The sequence below is a fragment of the Ctenopharyngodon idella genome, chromosome 22 (genome assembly GCF_019924925.1).
Source record: "Ctenopharyngodon idella isolate HZGC_01 chromosome 22, HZGC01, whole genome shotgun sequence".
Taxonomy (NCBI): domain Eukaryota; kingdom Metazoa; phylum Chordata; class Actinopteri; order Cypriniformes; family Xenocyprididae; genus Ctenopharyngodon; species Ctenopharyngodon idella.
The window spans coordinates 6276975-6295001 of NC_067241.1; the positions used below are offsets into that span (position 1 = coordinate 6276975).

The 18027-nt window shown below is 42.6% G+C and overlaps 2 protein-coding genes across 5 annotated transcripts in view; one reads left to right on the top strand and one right to left on the bottom strand.

The window, feature by feature from the left end:
- The window catches only part of noc2l (NOC2-like nucleolar associated transcriptional repressor), a 30409-nt gene extending 28318 nt beyond the window's left edge, over positions 1 to 2091 (top strand). For both annotated transcript variants that reach the window (XM_051880352.1, XM_051880350.1), the window contains exons 18-19: positions 1572 to 1670; positions 1792 to 2091. In XM_051880352.1, coding sequence (XP_051736312.1) covers positions 1572 to 1670; positions 1792 to 1922 — 230 coding nt within the window. In that variant the 3' untranslated portion in view covers positions 1923 to 2091. The remainder of the gene's footprint in view (positions 1 to 1571; positions 1671 to 1791) is intronic.
- A 3030-nt stretch (positions 2092 to 5121) lies between these two features.
- Positions 5122 to 18027, bottom strand: part of samd11 (sterile alpha motif domain containing 11) — a 76442-nt gene continuing 63536 nt past the window's right edge. For 2 of the 3 annotated variants that reach the window (XM_051880349.1, XM_051880347.1), the window contains 7 exons: positions 17606 to 17750; positions 11343 to 11458; positions 10616 to 10694; positions 9781 to 10505; positions 8370 to 8494; positions 7822 to 7932; positions 5122 to 6884 (listed from right to left, as the gene is read on the bottom strand). In XM_051880349.1, the coding sequence (XP_051736309.1) occupies positions 6642 to 6884; positions 7822 to 7932; positions 8370 to 8494; positions 9781 to 10505; positions 10616 to 10694; positions 11343 to 11458; positions 17606 to 17750 (1544 nt within the window). In that variant the 3' untranslated portion in view covers positions 5122 to 6641. The remainder of the gene's footprint in view (positions 6885 to 7821; positions 7933 to 8369; positions 8495 to 9780; positions 10506 to 10615; positions 10695 to 11342; positions 11459 to 17605; positions 17751 to 18027) is intronic. The other variant, XM_051880348.1, reaches the window with a different exon arrangement.

Below are 18027 nucleotides of genomic sequence, written 5' to 3' on the forward strand. Positions count from 1 at the left end.
TTTTCAACAAACCATATTATAGATGTGTATGTGTCGTCAGATATTACATGAACCGTGATTCAAGTGTGCCGAACCATGTGTGGAGAACGGTACGGTTCGATTTTTTACCGAGAACCGTTGCACCCCTAGTAAACACCCTGATCTTCAGTGTTCCTGTGTCAAGGCTGTTTTCAGTGCTGAGAGCAACATGTAGATTGTGTCTTTGATTTGTTTCCCCCTCCTACATTTTCCCTGTATTGATCAGTCCACAGGCAGTCATTAAAGTCTTTGCCTCGTGCTCCTGGTGGACTTTCCGTACCCTCTCTGAACTCTACGGTCAGCCGTCCACCGGTTATATTAAGATGCATGAGCCCGCTCTCAGCAGCAAGGTGTGCACATGGTGTTAAGCTCGGCTCCCCCCTCTGGCTGGCTCCAGTGTGTTCTGGGTAATTAGGGTGGAGGGTGCCTGGCTGGGGTGGTGTCTGTGCTGCCATTCACCTCCCAGGCAGCATCTAATCAAATCCCACTTCAAAGCTCAGGGATTTCAACCCCGTCCTCTTCAGAGAGCACGAGACACTCCCACACACACCTCTGGATTAGCGAGGCTAAATTGCCGTCAGAAGCTAGCCTCTATTTTTGTCATGTAAATGCTAACTTGTGCGTGAGCAGCATGGGTAGGTCAGTGGTGTAGTCTTGTCTCTAGATGAATGCTTCCACTAAAATTATAATTATACAATCTCTTTCAGTTGAGTGTTTAATGGGAATCCACGTGCGCAGAAGTTCTTGAAAACGTTAAATGTTGTTATATTATAACACTTAGTATTCACTTGCAGAGCAAAAAGTAAAAGACATTTTTGAAATCTGTCAAAAAAAAAAAAAAAATTCAGAGGCAGATAAAGTCTGAAGCACCAAAAATAATTTTTTACAGAAACACCAAAAACTGAAGTTAGTTTAAATTTAGCAGCAAACCAAAACCAAAAATAACATGCATTTAATAATTAGTCAAATAAAAAATGTATACATTGTATATAAACATTTAAATTGTACGCAAGGCAGTTTTTTATCAACTTCTTAATTATATAATTATGTTTCTACTCCAATTCGTTGTTGAAATACATTTAAGAGGTGGCTGTAATAACTTTTTATGACAGATCCATTCAAATATATATTAAATAATGAAGACATTTCTAACAGGTAAAATATATGTTATATCATATATTAATTGTTTTCTAGCTGACTAACAAGCTATGGATACTGAATGGCATTTTTGAGATAAATGTAAATTAAACGTCACTGTTTTGGTCAATGATTTTGGCCCTCAAATGTTTGTTTGAATATTTTCAGTTTACAAAGTTTTGGTGCATCACTACTACTTTTGATAAAAGTTATGAAGATAAACCTATTTCTTTGAAGTGACATGCACCGAACAACCAGGAGCGGTCTGTTTTGATTTGATGTTGACTTTAAAATGAAAATGTAATCATCCTGTTCACCTTACTTTTTCAGTAAGTCCATTTGAATTAGGAATTGTACTGAATGATTAAAATGTAAACGATTATTGTTCTGAAGACATTTTCTAATATTCTTTACAGATGAACAAGGTGACTCTGATGAGGTTGATGAAGGCCTAGAGGACCTCTCAGACCTGAGCGATGAAGAGGATGTAGATGACTTGGAGGAGGATGATTCTGGTGATTATATGTTTCTGAAATGAGCTACGGTTGGCCCTGTTTAGGGCTAGATATTCAATATATTCACTTCAGGACCACTCCCATACCATTTATCTGTTTTCCATTTTTGCCTTTGTCTCAGATGGCGACCAGAAAAAGCCCTCGTCTTCTAAAGGCAAAGCACCAAAGAAGATGTTGAGCACAGAGCTGAAGGAGGTCGCTGAGGGAGATGAAGATATGGTTGAGGACCTAGAGCTCTCTGATCAGGACTAAAAATACAGTGTTACATCAGAGGGACATTTCTATTTCACATCCAAACATGATTGATACTGTTATTAAATGAACAGCTCACCAAGACATGAAACTTTTAAGGATGAACTGTTCCTTTAAGAGCCATGTACATTTGCACCATTGTATTTTATAAAGTGTGAAACAAAACAAATGGACTCTACTTTTTCATCTAATGCTTTATAATGTTGTCAAATTAAAGATGACCTGAACTTTGTTTTAAAACCACATAAAGCTGTCTCTTTCACATCTGTGTTTAGAGATGCTGCATTGTTGTGCCGAGGGCACTGCTCGTGTTTAGAGGTGGCGAATGGGTAAACCAGAGGCGGAGGTGGAGGCACGAGGTCAGCCCTGAGCACCAGGCTGCCAAACGCTCGTATCATCCACTGCCAGGCTGTGCTGCCCAGGTGGGGAGAGAGGAAGAGAAGAAAACAGAGAGCAGCCTGTTCTCTCGCCAAAACATCTCTCCCCTTCAGTGCTTTCACATCACTTTCTGAAATCGTTTGGCTTTTTCTAAATGTTTTAAAGCAGCGTTTAAGCTGTCAGAACTCTACGCAGCTCTAGTAGTGCTGTAGGAAATTGGTTAAAAAAAAGTTAACTATTAGAATAGTGCAACCAAAAAAAATTACAACCATTCTTATTTAACTTATTTGCTAAATCATTCTTTTGCAAGTGCAATTCAAAGAGCTGTTTTATCCAGTTTGTGAGTGAGTTTAGGAATTGGCCTGATCTGGTTCTTGAGTTCAGTTAACTATCATCTAGTAGCAGCTTTAAACAGTTCAGTCTGGAGAGGAAGATTATTCACTGATGACTAGTTTTAGTCTGTCTCAAACCCAATGTGTGATGATAGAAGAAGAATATCCACCCTATTCCTACGCCCCATGACGCTTTGCGGGAATTATGAGTGTAACTTCTGCTAAGCTGTAAACAATCAGTGAAAGGCTGGCTCTATGAATGCAATAATTTTTTTTTTTTTTTTTTTAAACTTGGCAAAATGAGATGACATTATTCTACTCACCCTTCAAACACTGAACATTAAAAGGACATTTAAAAGTGTAAAAGCATCAACAACGTACTTTCAACAAACCGTGAATAACCACAAAAGCGCGATTCTTTCCACAGCAATAACGGACGGGTTAAATATCTCTAGGAGCGTTTCCTCTGAGGAGGCAAGTGAGGCAGTGCCTCCTCAAAAAATTAGGATTAGAAAATAATCCATATTACAAAAATAAAATACTACAAAATGTGACAATGAAAAAATTGTACAAGTTACTCGTTTTTTTAAAGGAACAGTGTCCAATAGCGACACCCGCAGGTAAAGTTACAGTGGGAGTCTGTGTCTCTCGTGCCTCCTTTGAGCTCATAGCTCATCAACAGAGCCCCTAAAGTGTGCGGTGGGTTTTGTGGGGGTAATAGAGTACCTCAGGGATGACGTGTTTTTGTAGGCAAAACCCGGAACCGAGTTAGCATTTTAGGACTTCCGGTTCCATCGCCCCGAAGTCAATGGGTTTTTTGAATGGGTTTTTGCTAAATCGCCTGAAATAAGGTCTGCGGTTAATAAAGCCTCTAAATATTTTCACGTTTTGTTCTATGACATAAAACACACCAGTTATAACCCACTTGTGATTTTTTTTAAACCTTTATTGTGTCTTAAAAACGGCGGTTGCTAACAAAGTGCTAAAAGGGGCTACTTCCTTTGGCGGGGACTTTAGACGTCATCATGACAAACAGGACATTTGGTTTTAATAAATTTACATTAATTACATTGTAAATGTAAAAATACAAAATAGAATTGTATTTGGTTTCTTTTTTTTCTTTGTTGATGTAATGTTCATTTAACGAGGAAAATGTGACAACGTCGAGTAACGGACATAAATTTACATTTGATTTATAAAAAATAAAAATAGATAAACTGTGAGGACATTGTTTGCCTCATTTCAGAACACCACTGCACGCCACTGAATTATGTAACATGGGTTGCCTTAATCAAAAATGTTCATTAACTTCAGCACTGCGTGGTACTATTTCAAAGTGATTTCCGTCATTTTGACAGATAATAAATTGAAAACAAACCTGGAACGATACGAGGATTTGAGAAAAATGAGAGATTCTTCGTTTATTCCAGTGAATTATAAATTAAATCATGTTGTCCTTTTTCATACTATTACAGCGGAATGCAAAAGGAAAAAAGAAAACAATGAGGAAAAAAATGCAGCAACTGAAAAGCGCTCTTGCCATAGATATTCTTGTTATAACATGTCACGTTAAAATACCAAGCATTACGTTATTCTCATGTCTGAAAATAAAACATGAAGCAAAATTGACATTCAGTCAAACTGACAGATAAGATTTAGTTGTAGGGCAACCTTGTGATTTGAAATGATTAATTTCAGTCTTTTTGAATGGAAGTCCCCCAAACCAGAAGTACCACCCATAATTCAAAACGCAGTAGCCTCTTCAGGAATAAGGTTGATAGCACGCTAGTCATATTGACAGCTTGTATGGTGTATTTGCATACTAAGTCCACATTCAATGTAATTGCATGGAAAAGTGTCCTGAAAATTCAATTTTTTTGTGTTTCATGACTCATAGGTTTGGAACAAATTTAGGGTCAGTAAACAATAACATTTTATTCCTTTAACTTTAAATCATCCTCTGTTATGTGTGACAGCTGTTATGGATGAAGCATCTTTCCTGTTGCATCATCGCTCCCAGCTTAAGGTGCTGTTGAGAACGTCAGGCAACGTTAAATTCAGGCCACCATGACTAAACTTCAGCTGGGCTTCATTACAGAAAATTCAGTTTTCACTAGAGCTGCAGCACTCATTTGCGTGAGTCTGAGTAACAGGTTTACTCATCTATCATCCGGAGCACGGTCTATCACACGCAGCACCTGGTGCTGACAGTCACGGTTGCAGTAAAAAGATTTTTTTAAGAGGCGGATGGCGGACGTCCCTGAGAGTCATTTGTTCTTTGGGTTAGGCGGGGACCACAGGGGCCCTGGCCTGTGACTGAACCTGACGCTCTGACAGCTGTTGTTGACCTGAACCCTACACACACACACACACTTGCTCCCTCCCCTAACCAGGGGATTTACCATCCACTGGGGCCGCCACTCCCTGCCTTACTGTGGAGGAGTTTGGAAATAAACATTACTCTGAGAAACAAAAGAGAAACAAGCATCTTTTAAGTTTTCAATAGGATTTATTTCACCCAGCGGAGAATAGAAAAATAGGATGAAGACAAAACATTGATGGGAAATCTAGAGACGATTTTAATTAATTGCTTACATATTTAAAAAGAAAAAATTTCAAAGATTTGCATAAAGAGCTTTGTGCCGTCCATTTCCCTGCAACAAAGAGAAAAGTATTGTTCTTTGGGATCAATTTAAGGACAATTTAATATCTCGTTGCTCTAACTACAGCAAACAAATTTCTATAAATATTTTTTTCCTCATTTATATGCTGAAGTGGCATTTAAGATTGGGGCTCATGATTATTACAACTGGAATACACAGCAAACAGAAAAATGAACAAAAGTAACACCAGTCACATTTCGTTCAGTAATAAAGATTTTTAACTCGTGCAACTACATTTAACAAAACGTACCACTTATTTCATCTTCAGTATATTCTCATCTTGAGCATGTTTCTGTACAATTCAGGATAACATGTCTTTCCCACAGCAGTAAGTGTGACCTCACAATGGCATTAATCCATCTATGGACTGGCATAGGGTGGGACGTATATCCTTCCCTAATGCTCTTTTTTCGCGGGGTCATGAAACTAAAACGGGCCCAGATGTTTGTCGGGTGAGAGGTTGGGCCATTGCTTTGGCTGATGGCTTTTGGTCACAGGAAGTCTTAAGTGCTTTACACATCTCTCTTTTTGAGGTTCTCTTCCTTCAGTACGGCCCTGTATATGTACCTTGTTTCGTCACCAGAGAGATCAACGCTAGATCTCGTTTGAAAATTCCACATCCATCCATCTTTGGTTTTGGACTGTGGAATGCATAGTTGCACTGGTCAAGTCTGCAAATGAGTTCCATCCTGTTCTTATATTTACTCCTCTTCGGAGAATTTAGTCTTTCAAAGCTAAACCAACTCCAGAGAATTTGAAATGGCTGGAAGTTGGAGGAGGTGGTGACGTGAAAGCAAGAAAAGAAAGTTTCTTTTTTCGAAGTTCACCACTCCCCGAGAATGTTGGTTACCACAAGAGTTCATCGCAGCGAATGATGCTTTCCTACAACGTCTGACACAAAAGAATGTTGCATGTATACCTTGTGCGCTCGCTGGATGCCTCTCTCTTCCTTCTGGCATGCTGTTTAGAAGCAGCTGTCTGCTCACGTTCATCTCTCGCACACTCTAACCCTTCCTGTCTCGTCCCCAAGTCCCTATTTGCACATCTTTGGATTTTGGCTTCCTTACAGCCGCTGCGAAGGGTGGAGCTGTTTCAGCCCGCGTCATTTCATCAGTGTCTCTCTTCTTTCTGCACATTTCTCCACACTTTTCCTAAAAAGATTAAGTGCCTCTGCATAAAGGTCCTCAAGTTTGCTTTTTATTTCGGGAGGGGGGGTAGAGGGGGTAAGAGGAAGGAAAGAATAGTTCAAAGAGGGCCCCCTTCATGCCCTCTTTCCGTCTTTACCTCCTCCCTGAAGCACTGCCTCTGCCATATGGAGAAGCAGTCAAGAGTTTTAATGGCCAATTCTACGAGGGAGGTTTAGTGGAGTCGTAGGCTCCCGCTGAGGAGGGGTTTCCGTTCTCCTGTTTGGGGGAGGCGCGGCAGGCGGGAGGGGGCACGCTGAATGGAGAGGAAGTGCTGCCGGTAGAAGGAGGACGGGTCTCGGTGGGCAGGGGGTCTCTGTCTGTGGGGCGCAGAACAGATGGCGGCAGCGGGAGGGCCAGCGGGAAGCTGGTCATGTAGAATATTCTGCCAATACGTCGCGCCACCTGAGGAAAGCAGCCACATGCCAGCGTTATTTCTCACACCATACACCCAACAGGAAGTGCATAAGGATGTGTATAAGACAGTGATACAAGACGATTGCTTTCATGTCTGCTCAGAATAATGAACGAAGAAATGTGATTACACATGAAGAAACAAGACAAAAACGTGGGCCTATCTATAGGTTTGTGAGGCCCTGGGCAAAATCATGAATGTGGGCCCCACAGGTGTAAAAATTGCAAATATCTAGTTCTAATATGTTCATTTATTACGGACCATCTCTGTAGGGCCCCCCAGGCACTGTATGGAAAACCAATTATTTTGGGAAAACCAAATTTGGAGACCCCATGACAGGAGTATGCACTCCTGCTCCTGAAGGGAAACTTTCCTGCAGTTTAGATCCATCCCTTGCCAACACACCTGATCAGAAGTTTTGAGTGATCTTGAAGACCTTGTATTAGTTTGTTCAGCTGTGTTTTAGTAGGTTTTTGAGGATTAAAACTCAGAGCAAGGGTGTACTATCCTGCTTCTGGAGAGCCACCTTCCTATGGCAGTTGTGGACAACTTTGGCCCTCTAAGTCTACTGGCCTGCAGAGTTTAGCTCCAACCCTGATAAAACTCACCACTAACTTTCTAGTGATTCAGAAGACCTCGATGAGCTTGTTCAGGTGTGTTTGATTAGGGTTGGAGCTAAGGACAGTGGAGACAGAGTTGCCCACCCTTTCCCTATTGTATATCCATCTACTATTATTGCAGCTTCTTGTTCTGGAGAGCTATCTTCCTGCAAAGTTTAGTTACAACCCCATTTAAACACCTGAATAAGCTATTCAAGGTCTCAGGATTTCTTAATAAAGTTGGAGTAAGGTCTGCATTAAACTTGCAGGATGTTGGCCCTCCAGGAGCAGGATTTGACACCCCTGGTACAGCAGGTCTTTTCTTTACCTGAGAGCGAATCTTGAGGGCAGGACCCAGTTTCAGTCCCATGTTGTTGAGCAAGTGGTCCTCAGTTAGCAGTGGCAGAGTCTCGCCATCAATGGCCTGCTCTCTGAAGACCTGAAACAGATGACCTAACTTCAGCTGACGTTGATGAACATTGACCAATTCACTCAACATGCACACAATACACGTGACTCTCATTCCACGGGGAAGCACATGCATACTCAGCATCTGCAGTGAAATGTGGTGCGCTGCGGTCAACGGTGGGGTTTTGGTGATGCGTTGAACATGCGACAGATTGACATTCAGTGTGGTGAGATGTGTGAGACAGAGCTGTGAGTGAGAAAGATAAGAGCAGCGCAGAGCGGCCTTCTAACTTTTTAAAGAACGCTGAAGAAACAACTAAATCAAGCTATTCTGGTCTAATGTTCTTGTCTATAAATTGCAGCACATGATCTTCATTCTGTGCTGTACTGTATGTCTCCAGTAGCCCCTGTTAAAGGCAGGGGCAGGAGAGGAGGTGTCCAACGCTCTGCTCCTGCTCTTGTCCTCACCTGTGTGTACTCCCCACAGCCTGCTAGGCTGTTGATGAAGCTGCACACCTCCTCCACACTCCACTTGCTGATGTCCTCGGCTGCTCCCGCCTCTTCTCCGTCCACGAAAAGACCTCCCATGGCGCCTGTGGGCCCGGCGGGCCGAGAGGAAGCAGAAATCATTAGAGACAGAAGGCCCCCTGTCCCCTTACACACACGCTTGCGCCTACACACCGCTCTGTTATTGACCCTGCATATTACAGAGTTTAGTAAAGGTCAGCGGCAGGGCCCCTTCCTGGGGGAGGTCTCTCAGCTGGAGCAGGTAATGCATTTCAGATGGCCAAAGTTGCTCTGCACTCATTCAAGTTAGGTGGGGACAAACACTTAAGCTACTCGCCTTTAACTAGATATTAATGTGGGGTTTAACCTTGTATGCTTCGTTGATATCTTTTAAAAGAATATTTCACCACATAATTCTATCATTTTCTCACCTTCATGTTATTCAAAATCCTTTTTTTTTTTTTTTTGTGGAACATGAAAGAAACTCATTGAAACTCATGAAAGAAAGCACATTGTCCAGGTTACTCTTTTCCATACAACAAAAGTGGATGATGATTGTGACTGTCAAGCTCAAAAATTTACCAGTGAAAGTACTATAGCTTTGTCCCAGGAACAACACAAAATTCCTGACTTATCATGGTATTTTATAGTACTTTTTAGTATTAGTATTTATTGTCTTTCTTTTTTTTTTAATCTTGAAAGCGGCGATTGCCATACACTTACACTTATAGGGACAAGAGAAACCAGCATATTATGTTAAATAATTCATTTTGCAAGTAAGCAATAACAGAATTTTAGTTTTTTTTTAAAACTATCTTTTAAACTATTTTTTCATGTTTGTGAGCATACCTGTCTTGCTCTCTCTCTCTCTCTCTCTCTCTCTCTCTCTCTCTCTGTCTCATATCATTGGTAAGATGAGACTTGTTTGTTTGTTGGTATTTTGGTGCATTTTGGTATGTGAGCCAAAATCTTTTTGTATATTGCATGTTCAGTATTTACTAGAATGCCTGAGGTGGGTTAGCTCAGCCTCTCTCTGAATTGGTCACTTCCTCATTAGGAGACTCATTTTCCATTAAAACTTGCTCTGGGCTTGCTTGCACTCTGGGCTCAGTTTCTCTCTCTAACTCTCTTGCTCGCTCTTTCTGTCTCTTTGAGGACAAGGAATACTATGTGAACTCCAGATTTTACAGATTGTTAAAGTTGAGGAGCAGGCATATGGTGTCACTAACACTAGTGCTCTGTATGTTCGTTTTAAATGAGGAGTGCATGTTGCTGAACTGGAATTGGAGGAATTTTGGAATATGGAAATCTCTAAAATACAGTATGTCTCATTGAATGTGATTAGATTTTGTTTAAACAGCTGTGAACTCACCGGTGTGAAAGTAAGGGCTGGTGTATGGAAAGGTAAAGGGCAGCGTTTGTCCAGGCAAAGTGGGTAAGGGTGGGATTCCTGGTGGCAGGTATTTGGCCTCACTCTTGCTCAGTCCTGATGTGAAGAGGTGGTGGGTCGGTGACTCTTGGCCAATGGAGCTACAAGGGGCACTGAGCCTTCCTGACCCCTCCCCCAGCTCTTTCACTGTTTCACTAGACTTGGTCACATCCTTGCCTTGGCACACCTCCGAACCGAGACCATGTCCGTCCGCTTTGGAAAGCCTCTCAGGCCTGTCTTCCCCAACCTCTGCATCAATCTCTGAGTCTTTCATGTCTTCATCCTGTCCCTCTGTTTCTCCATCCCGACCAGAACCCTCACTGAGCATCTCTTTAGTCTCAGACGAACCCCCTTGTTGGTCCCCTCTGAGGTGTCCTCCTTTCCTCAAGCTCTTCCTGTTGCTGAGGTCTTTAGAGGAAGTGCCTGCTGCTGCCCCCTGGTGGTTGAGGGAGAGTAATGGGGTGTTGTTGTGCCGCAAAACCAGCATGGCGTTGCGGCGATTGAGCTCTTCTCGGAGTGGGTGGCCCTCTGGGATTTCTTGCAGGCTGCGCAAGGCAGGGTGTTCTGCAGGGAGCCCGGGATGCAGGCCCAATGGGTCCGCCAGCAGTCGCTGCCTGTGGAGGCTCTCTAACTCCTTCTGTCTCAATAACTCAGCAGACATTTCCAACCTGGAGCAACAACCCACAATCAGAGATGCACACTGCAACTTGGAAATAAACTTTCCTGATAAAATCTTATAACTATTGAAACACATTTCTCTGTGCAGCTATAACGTTACCTAGCAAGGTTCTGTTTACGAAGAATCTCTTGTTGACGGGCGAACATCTCTGCCTGAGCAGGCTGCAGGAAACCATAACCTACAGAACAACAGCAAGAGAACATTAATTTTACAGGGTAGGGAAACATATTCATCCCACATTGTACAGCTATTTAAAAATAAAGTATACATCTATTTGTATACAATATACATCAAGTGTTCACAGATTATACACATTCAACATAGAGATATATACAGTGGCACCAAATAAATTAGTCATTTTTGCAATTACTTTTAACCAACTGGTCTCAAGGCCATTTTTAGTGGATGTACGAAGTCAGTTCTCAAGTTCACACAGGTGTCCTAGCAGAGTAACATAGGTGTAGTTCATCACATTAACTATGGATGTTACACTTATGTTTGATCACCAGAAAGTGTCCAAATACTTTTGCCTTAATGTTGTAATCAACATATATTGTATTTTCTAACCTTTTGTTTTTAAAAGTCCACTTGTGCTATATTAATTTTAAATAAATGCTATTGTATTTGATATTTTATTAAATAATGCTATATTCTTTTTTTAAGGCAACTTTAATACAAATTTAAATATTAGTAGATTTACCAGGGACCATTCCTAGATGTGTATATGGGTGGAAAACAACCCATACCCATATTAAAGAAACTCCCAGGTTAAATGAGTTAGGAGTTAATGTGAGTGTGTGTTACATCTGGCAGAGGTAATGCTCACCTGGGGCTTGGCAGAGGGCAGAAGGCATGCCCAGGAACGGGGGACGCAGGTGAGGCCCCAGAGCAATGTGAGGAGCATTCTGCGGGGACAGCAATGGAGGAGGGTGCGATATGTCTCTGTGTACACACACACACACACACACACACACAAAAACACACCATCATTAATAAACTGCTACTGTATTTCTACTGTATACAAGTCTTTCACAAACTGCTTAAAGTCAACACGAAACAGCATTTATTACCCACTTTATTTCATATTACAGGATAAATTTTTCATACACGGGATATTCAAAAAGATAAATTTAATGTATGAAATATAAACAAAGACTGTGAAGATTTCTTCTTTGGAGTAAAGTACTTACATGAATCATTCACAATAAGACTAAGACTATGTATGAAGTAAATAGAGTCTGTTTTGGGGTCTGTAAATATGTCATGTTGACTTACACATTACATGCTTTCTTACTGTGTGGTATTATGATATTGAAACAGGTAGGTTTTTAACAGTCTGGTATGACTGTGTTATGGAAAGCTAACAATATAGATTTCCAACAGTCTAACATGTCTGTGTGGCATTATGGTAATTTTTACCATTTTAAGGTTTTTTAAGGAGTTTGGTACAGTTGTACGGTTCTATGGTAATGAACAGGTTGTCAACAATCTGTTACTGCTGTGTGGTGGTATACTACCAATACAAGTCGAATACAATATGGCTGTGTGGTGTTATGGAAATGCTGCGTTCTCTTCCATCGGTTATTTTTATCGCTCCCTCCGGTGCACGCGAGCGACCGTAGCCCCTCATCAGTCCTGTCACGCTGCGGACAGCGGCACTGTTTGTATCCTTGCCCCCCACCCCACCACCACAACCTCCATCATCTCCTCGCTCTCGCTCCCTCCCTCTTGCTCTGCCGCGCTCTGCGGCCCTGCCACTCTGGTAATGAGGCCTGAATGCACAATAAGAGCATGTCATACTCCGACAGCTGGGGCGGCCCCCCAGCCTCGCCCGGGCTACAGGCTGAAGCACCCACTAATTAACACAGTTCTTCCTCTTCCACCCCAACACACACGCACACATCCCCCTCCTCTTCCTGTCTCTCTCCGCCGTATTCAGCCAATAAAAAGGTGGCGTGTTGCGTAGCCTCAATTATATTTTTCTCCTTTTGTACAGGCGGAGAACACAGGCTGTTCATATACAATACAGCGGCCGCTTTTATAGAGCCCCAGCGGGGAAGAAGGAAAATGAGAGGCGGGGTAAGGAGAGAAAAGGAGGGAGAGAAAAAATATGAAGAAGTGTACTAGTGGCAAGGTGCTGAAATACAGGCAAATCCTGCAGTGTCTTTTTAAAGCTTTTTACTGCTCCTTTGCCAATGCAAGCCCCTCCATTTACTGCAACTCTTCACTGAGCCCCCCAACACACGCGCTCACACATGCATAAATATAAATGAAACCCAACACACCTAAAGCAAGGGAAAGAACAGCGCGGTTGCTTTGTACTTGTGACTGAGTAACGCTTGCTCCAGGGGGAGAGAGACTGAGCAACGCACCACAACACATAAACATCCAAACAGAAGAGACGAAAAACAAAAAAAAACCATCTGAAATGAGGGGAGAAGCCATATTTTGCTGTGCTCTACTTAGGTTTTATGTAATTTCTAAGCTAAATAGCCCTTGCGTGTCTTCCTTGAGCAAAAACAAAGAAGAATTCTAAAAAACACAGGTTGGTTGAGGGGTTGAGAAAGGTGTGGAGAGACACAAAGGGGGGAAATCATCGATCGATTGGGCGGCTGTTGAAATGTTAATGCTAATCGTATAACCGCTTTCCGCCGGTGCCTCGCACTTCTGTGGCAGCTCCAATTAATCTGGAAGAAGGCAGCGCGTGACCTTGGGGCCGGGAGTCGGGCCGGCAGCCCAGCCATGCTTATGTAATTACACTGTGAAGTGTGTAATCACCTGGCCTAATCCCTCAGGCCTCACAATTAGCCCGGGCGGCGCTGGCCAGGCCTGCCAAACTCTGCGCCGCCCTGCGCGGCCCACAGATGAATAACGGTCAATTAAAGCTGCATGACTGGGGCCGCGAGGCGTCCGCTCGATAGTAATTAGCTGTAATCATGGGGAGACGTGCCCGGCAGACGTGCTTCTCCTTTTATAGGAAGCAATTTTGGAATGAGGCAAGCATTAACCATTTCACTCTGGATCTTTGGCCGACAGAAAAAGAAAAATGGGGTTGAAAGAGAACAAGGAAAAAACAGTGTGATATGTTTGGAGGGCAGGGTTTATGACTCTACTTTAATGTGCATTCTCACAAAATACTCAAAACGTTACAAATTTTAAAGCTGCAGTGTGTAATTTGTGTTCCATTAGCTACACCAGACGAAATTGCAAAAATAATGAATATTTCCAGTTCATTTTCCAGTTGGCTTGTTAGTTTTCTCTGAGCTTTAAAGAGATATGAACTAGGACAGGACGATTTATCGAAAAGTAATTGAAACCGAAATTCTCCCATGTCTGTTATTTCGTTTTTTCAATCCTGTTAATACTTCCCCCTTAAAAACATACTACCGCGTGTGTAGCCACATGACTCTGCCCCGTCCAGTCAGTGGCATAAAAGCAACACGGCGGTAAACGCCGGTTCAACACATAGTGGCGCGCGAGCCGTGAGCCTTGCGTCTTCACTAAACTTTGTCAGTTGTATATGTTTTAAGGTTTGCCAGTTTGAACATTCAAGCGATTTTAGACGATTGGATGTATACTATTTCGAGCTACCGTGCTCGCGCAGCTGCATTGTGGCACGAACACTCATACAACCAGTAGCTGCGCAAAACGTGAAGATCGCGCGCACAGAGAGGAATGCAGAAACTAGTTATCAGAGCTGTCCTGTGATTTATCACTAAAGTAGCTTAGAAACTCAACTTATTGTAGCATATATTTTTTCTACTTTTGAAGGAACTATTTACAACCCACAGCTTCACAATTAATAGAGAGACGGTATGACTAATTCACACACATAATCACTCGTACTGGTACTGTACTAATTTATCTTTATCTGATTTACAACGAGCAGAAATCTGTAAGAAATGTTACGAACCATAGATAAAATAACTGCTGATAGTGAGCTGTTATGTCAGATCACTCTTTCAATAGGAAAAAATATCCCACCTTTAATAGTCAATCATATTTACAGTACAAACCTTGTCAGTGAACTATGAGGGCAAAAAAAAAAAAAAAAAAAAACATTCATTAATCGTAATCGAGGTAAAATGTTCAATTAATCAAGGTTTTGATTTTAGGCCATAGTTGTCCAGCCCTAATATGAACACTCTTTCAAACGAGAAGATATATTTTTTAACCCATACAATGACCCCCACTGACTTTCATTGTATGGATAAAAGCATCTGAAACATTCTTCAGAATATCTTCTTTTGTGTTTCACAGATATATAAAAAAAAGTCAATGATGACTATTTTCATTTTTGGGTGAACTATCCCTTTAAGTAGAGATAAAAGTACATTTTAAAAAATTGCACAAGGCAGATTTAAAAATGTGTTACATTTATTTCCAGCACACTGACTGCTGTTCAGTTTACTGGCTTAATTACCTCTACATCTTTTGAGGACTGCCTCCATTCCTCCACCCTGCCCCGTCTCTCCTTTTCTCTATCTGTCGATCTCTCTAGCTCTCTCGCAACCTAGCTAGCGGTAGGGCAAGTACACGCCACTTGTGTTCGCTCATGTGTGATGACCTGTCAGAGTGGCAGCGGCGACGCTCCCTGCCTGAAAGCAACGGCAGTGTGGAGTGTTGTCTATGTGTGTGTGTGTGTGTTTGTGTGTGTGAAGGCAGAGGCAGAGCACCAAACTGGCCAGACGAGAAAAAGAGAGAGAGAGAAAAGTGGAGCGGAGCTGACAGGATGGCCCTTAATGAGAGGAGCGCGGGGGATTAGCCGCTCGCCACACCGTGCCCGCCTCGCCTTGACTCGAGGCGGGAACACATTTGCACAGGAAGCACATTAAAATGCATAAGGCTCTTGCTCACCCAACGCCCCCCACCCCAGACCACTGTCTGTTGCTTGTGCTGCCCCACATGCCAAACACATTAGGATTTGCCTTGCAGATTCCCTAAATGCAATCTGCCATTTAAACCCAGACAAATGGCCAGCCATGGCTGCAGGACTATTGATCTTGGTAATGATTTGTTTTTAACAATAGCCACTAATGGGCGTCAGATAATCAATTATGGAGAGTCGATAGAAAGGTGAGCTTGAGGAATGGTTTCCGGCACACCATTTTAGCCTGGCGGACTCTCTGTCGATACTTTAGAGGGGTTAGCAATGTCACACAATCTGTGCTAAAAGCTTGTAGCCCACCCAAACGTCCAGGCCAGTATTCTGTCATCATTTCTCCACTGTCATATTCTCATATGACTTTTGTTCTTCTATGGAGAACAAAAGGAGAAATTTGGAAGACTGCATTGTCATTCTTTTACATACAATTTTAATGAATACAGACTGAAGCTTTAAAGCTTCAGAAAGGACATAAAAGCACCAATTAAGTATTCAAAAGTGTTTCTCTGTTAATGAATCATTCAGAATGATTTTGTGAATCAAATCAAATGATTCATTCTCATGAATTCTTAAGAACATGCCAAGCACATATAGACATACATATAGACCACTTTTATAATACTTTTATGGTGCGTTATATGATTTTTGAAGCTTGAAATCCCTGTTCATTGTAACTGCATGGGAAAAAAAATTCCCCTTATGTGTTCCTCAAAAGAAAGAAAGTTATATGGGTTTGTATCAACACGATGGTGAGTAAGCGTAAACAATGACAGAATTTTGGGTGATTTAACCCATAAATGTGCATCTTAGCAGTTTCACAATTTTCTGAGCTCAAACTAAACGGTAAAATAAAGGGTTAAATAACCAATGAACAAAAAAATTGAGTGTGTAGGAGCAAGAAAAGAAAAAAAACACTTTCCTCCCTCCCTTCTTTCACCCACAACCTAGGAAGTGTGCAGGCCTCGTTAACATCAGCGGTCCTGTGTGGCTAATTACCGTGAGCTGGCGGAGCTGCGGCGGCTGGCTGGTCAAAGCTGCACGCTGAGCTCCTGACATGATGCTGCGCTGGGCCAGGAACCGAACAGAGTTCCCCCACCCACGCTGGGCGACCCCTCCCAATTCACTTCCTCCCTACCGCCTCGCCTCGCCGGCCCATTATCGATCCTCCAGCTTCCCGCGCCACATAAATAATCGACAAGCAATTACCTGCCTACTCCCGCTGCCTGGGCTTTGTTTGGAGGCAGAGGGAAGCGCCGCAAGCACAGTGGCCTTGCTGAGATGAGGAGAGAGGGAGGAGGAGAACGATTCGGGGGGAGAAACGTTGCAGGGAGGAGAACGGCGTGTGTTGTCCTAGTGACCCGTTCGGTCCTGAGCCCTATAAATGCCTCCTGACAAGATCAAATCGAACAGTGTTGCGAAGAGGTCATCGCAGAGGTCATACCCACTGGCACATCCCATTAAGTGGATTTTCTATTTTTTCCGTGGCCTTAACGGCAACTTCTATTTTTCCCTCCCTTTTTTCCTTCCGTTTCTTTGGTGCATAATTCAATTTTTCCCTCTTTTCTCTTCAGCAGGCAGTCAGCCACTCCAACATGCATGCAGTATTCATTAGAGTCGGATGTTGGCTTCATTATTAATGTAAAATATTCATGTTATTTTAAAGCTTAGCATTTTCTCCTGTATCCGTGTTCTTAAAGTGCGCCTCAGAGGTTTCCACTCAGCAGAGGGGCATTTATCAACCACACGCGCACAGGAATGCACATATACACCTCATCCACTTTTACACGACAATATAGTCAACAAAGCATATGTGTGGTTTTAGCCACTGTCCTTATCAGACTTTCCTAAACGAGATGACACTGTGAGATATTTTGTCGGTCATCTGGTCTCTGTTTCTGCATCACGCTGGGTAGCAGAGTGAAATCTCGCTGGCCCAAAACCTTTGCCACATAATTTTACAGTGAACATCAAATATCTTCTTATTAGTTGTGATAGTGATAGATTGCTTGTCGCTAAAACTTGTCGCATCTTGTCTGGTTAGGACGCCATGTCAGGTTGTAATACGCCCATCACAGAGCAAGAGGAGTAGAGACTAATGTGAAAGACTGAACATACATTTAATCTAAACATTTTAGATTAGAGTGTGCTGAAAAAGTGTGCAAAAGGGATATTCCAGAGAGTACGATGTTGTGAATGTGTATTACCGCTCAGGAAACTGTGCGTCTCTGTGCTGGGGAAGGCCCTGTTTGCGCCGCTGGCTGGAGGAGCTGCCTGCAGTGGGGACGTGGGCTTCCATTCCTCCCGGATTTCTAACGGCAGCCATGGCTTCCTGACGCACACGCAGCAGCTCTGTGAATGGAACGAACAGACCATTTAAATCGAGAAACTCGTCCGGTCTGTGCTGTCAGTGCCAAATCTGTCAGTCTAGCTCTGAACCAACACAGTAAGATACACAGTAAGACAGTCAGCCCAAGAGTCCCACAGCAGGATATGTTAACTGCAACACAGGCAAGGCTTCACACTCCACCACAAAAATGAATCCTTTTAATCAGTTAAAGAAAAACCGAGGTGATCTATTTCAGAGTCACTTCACTGTTCAACATTGGGCTCCCAATGAAGCGATGAG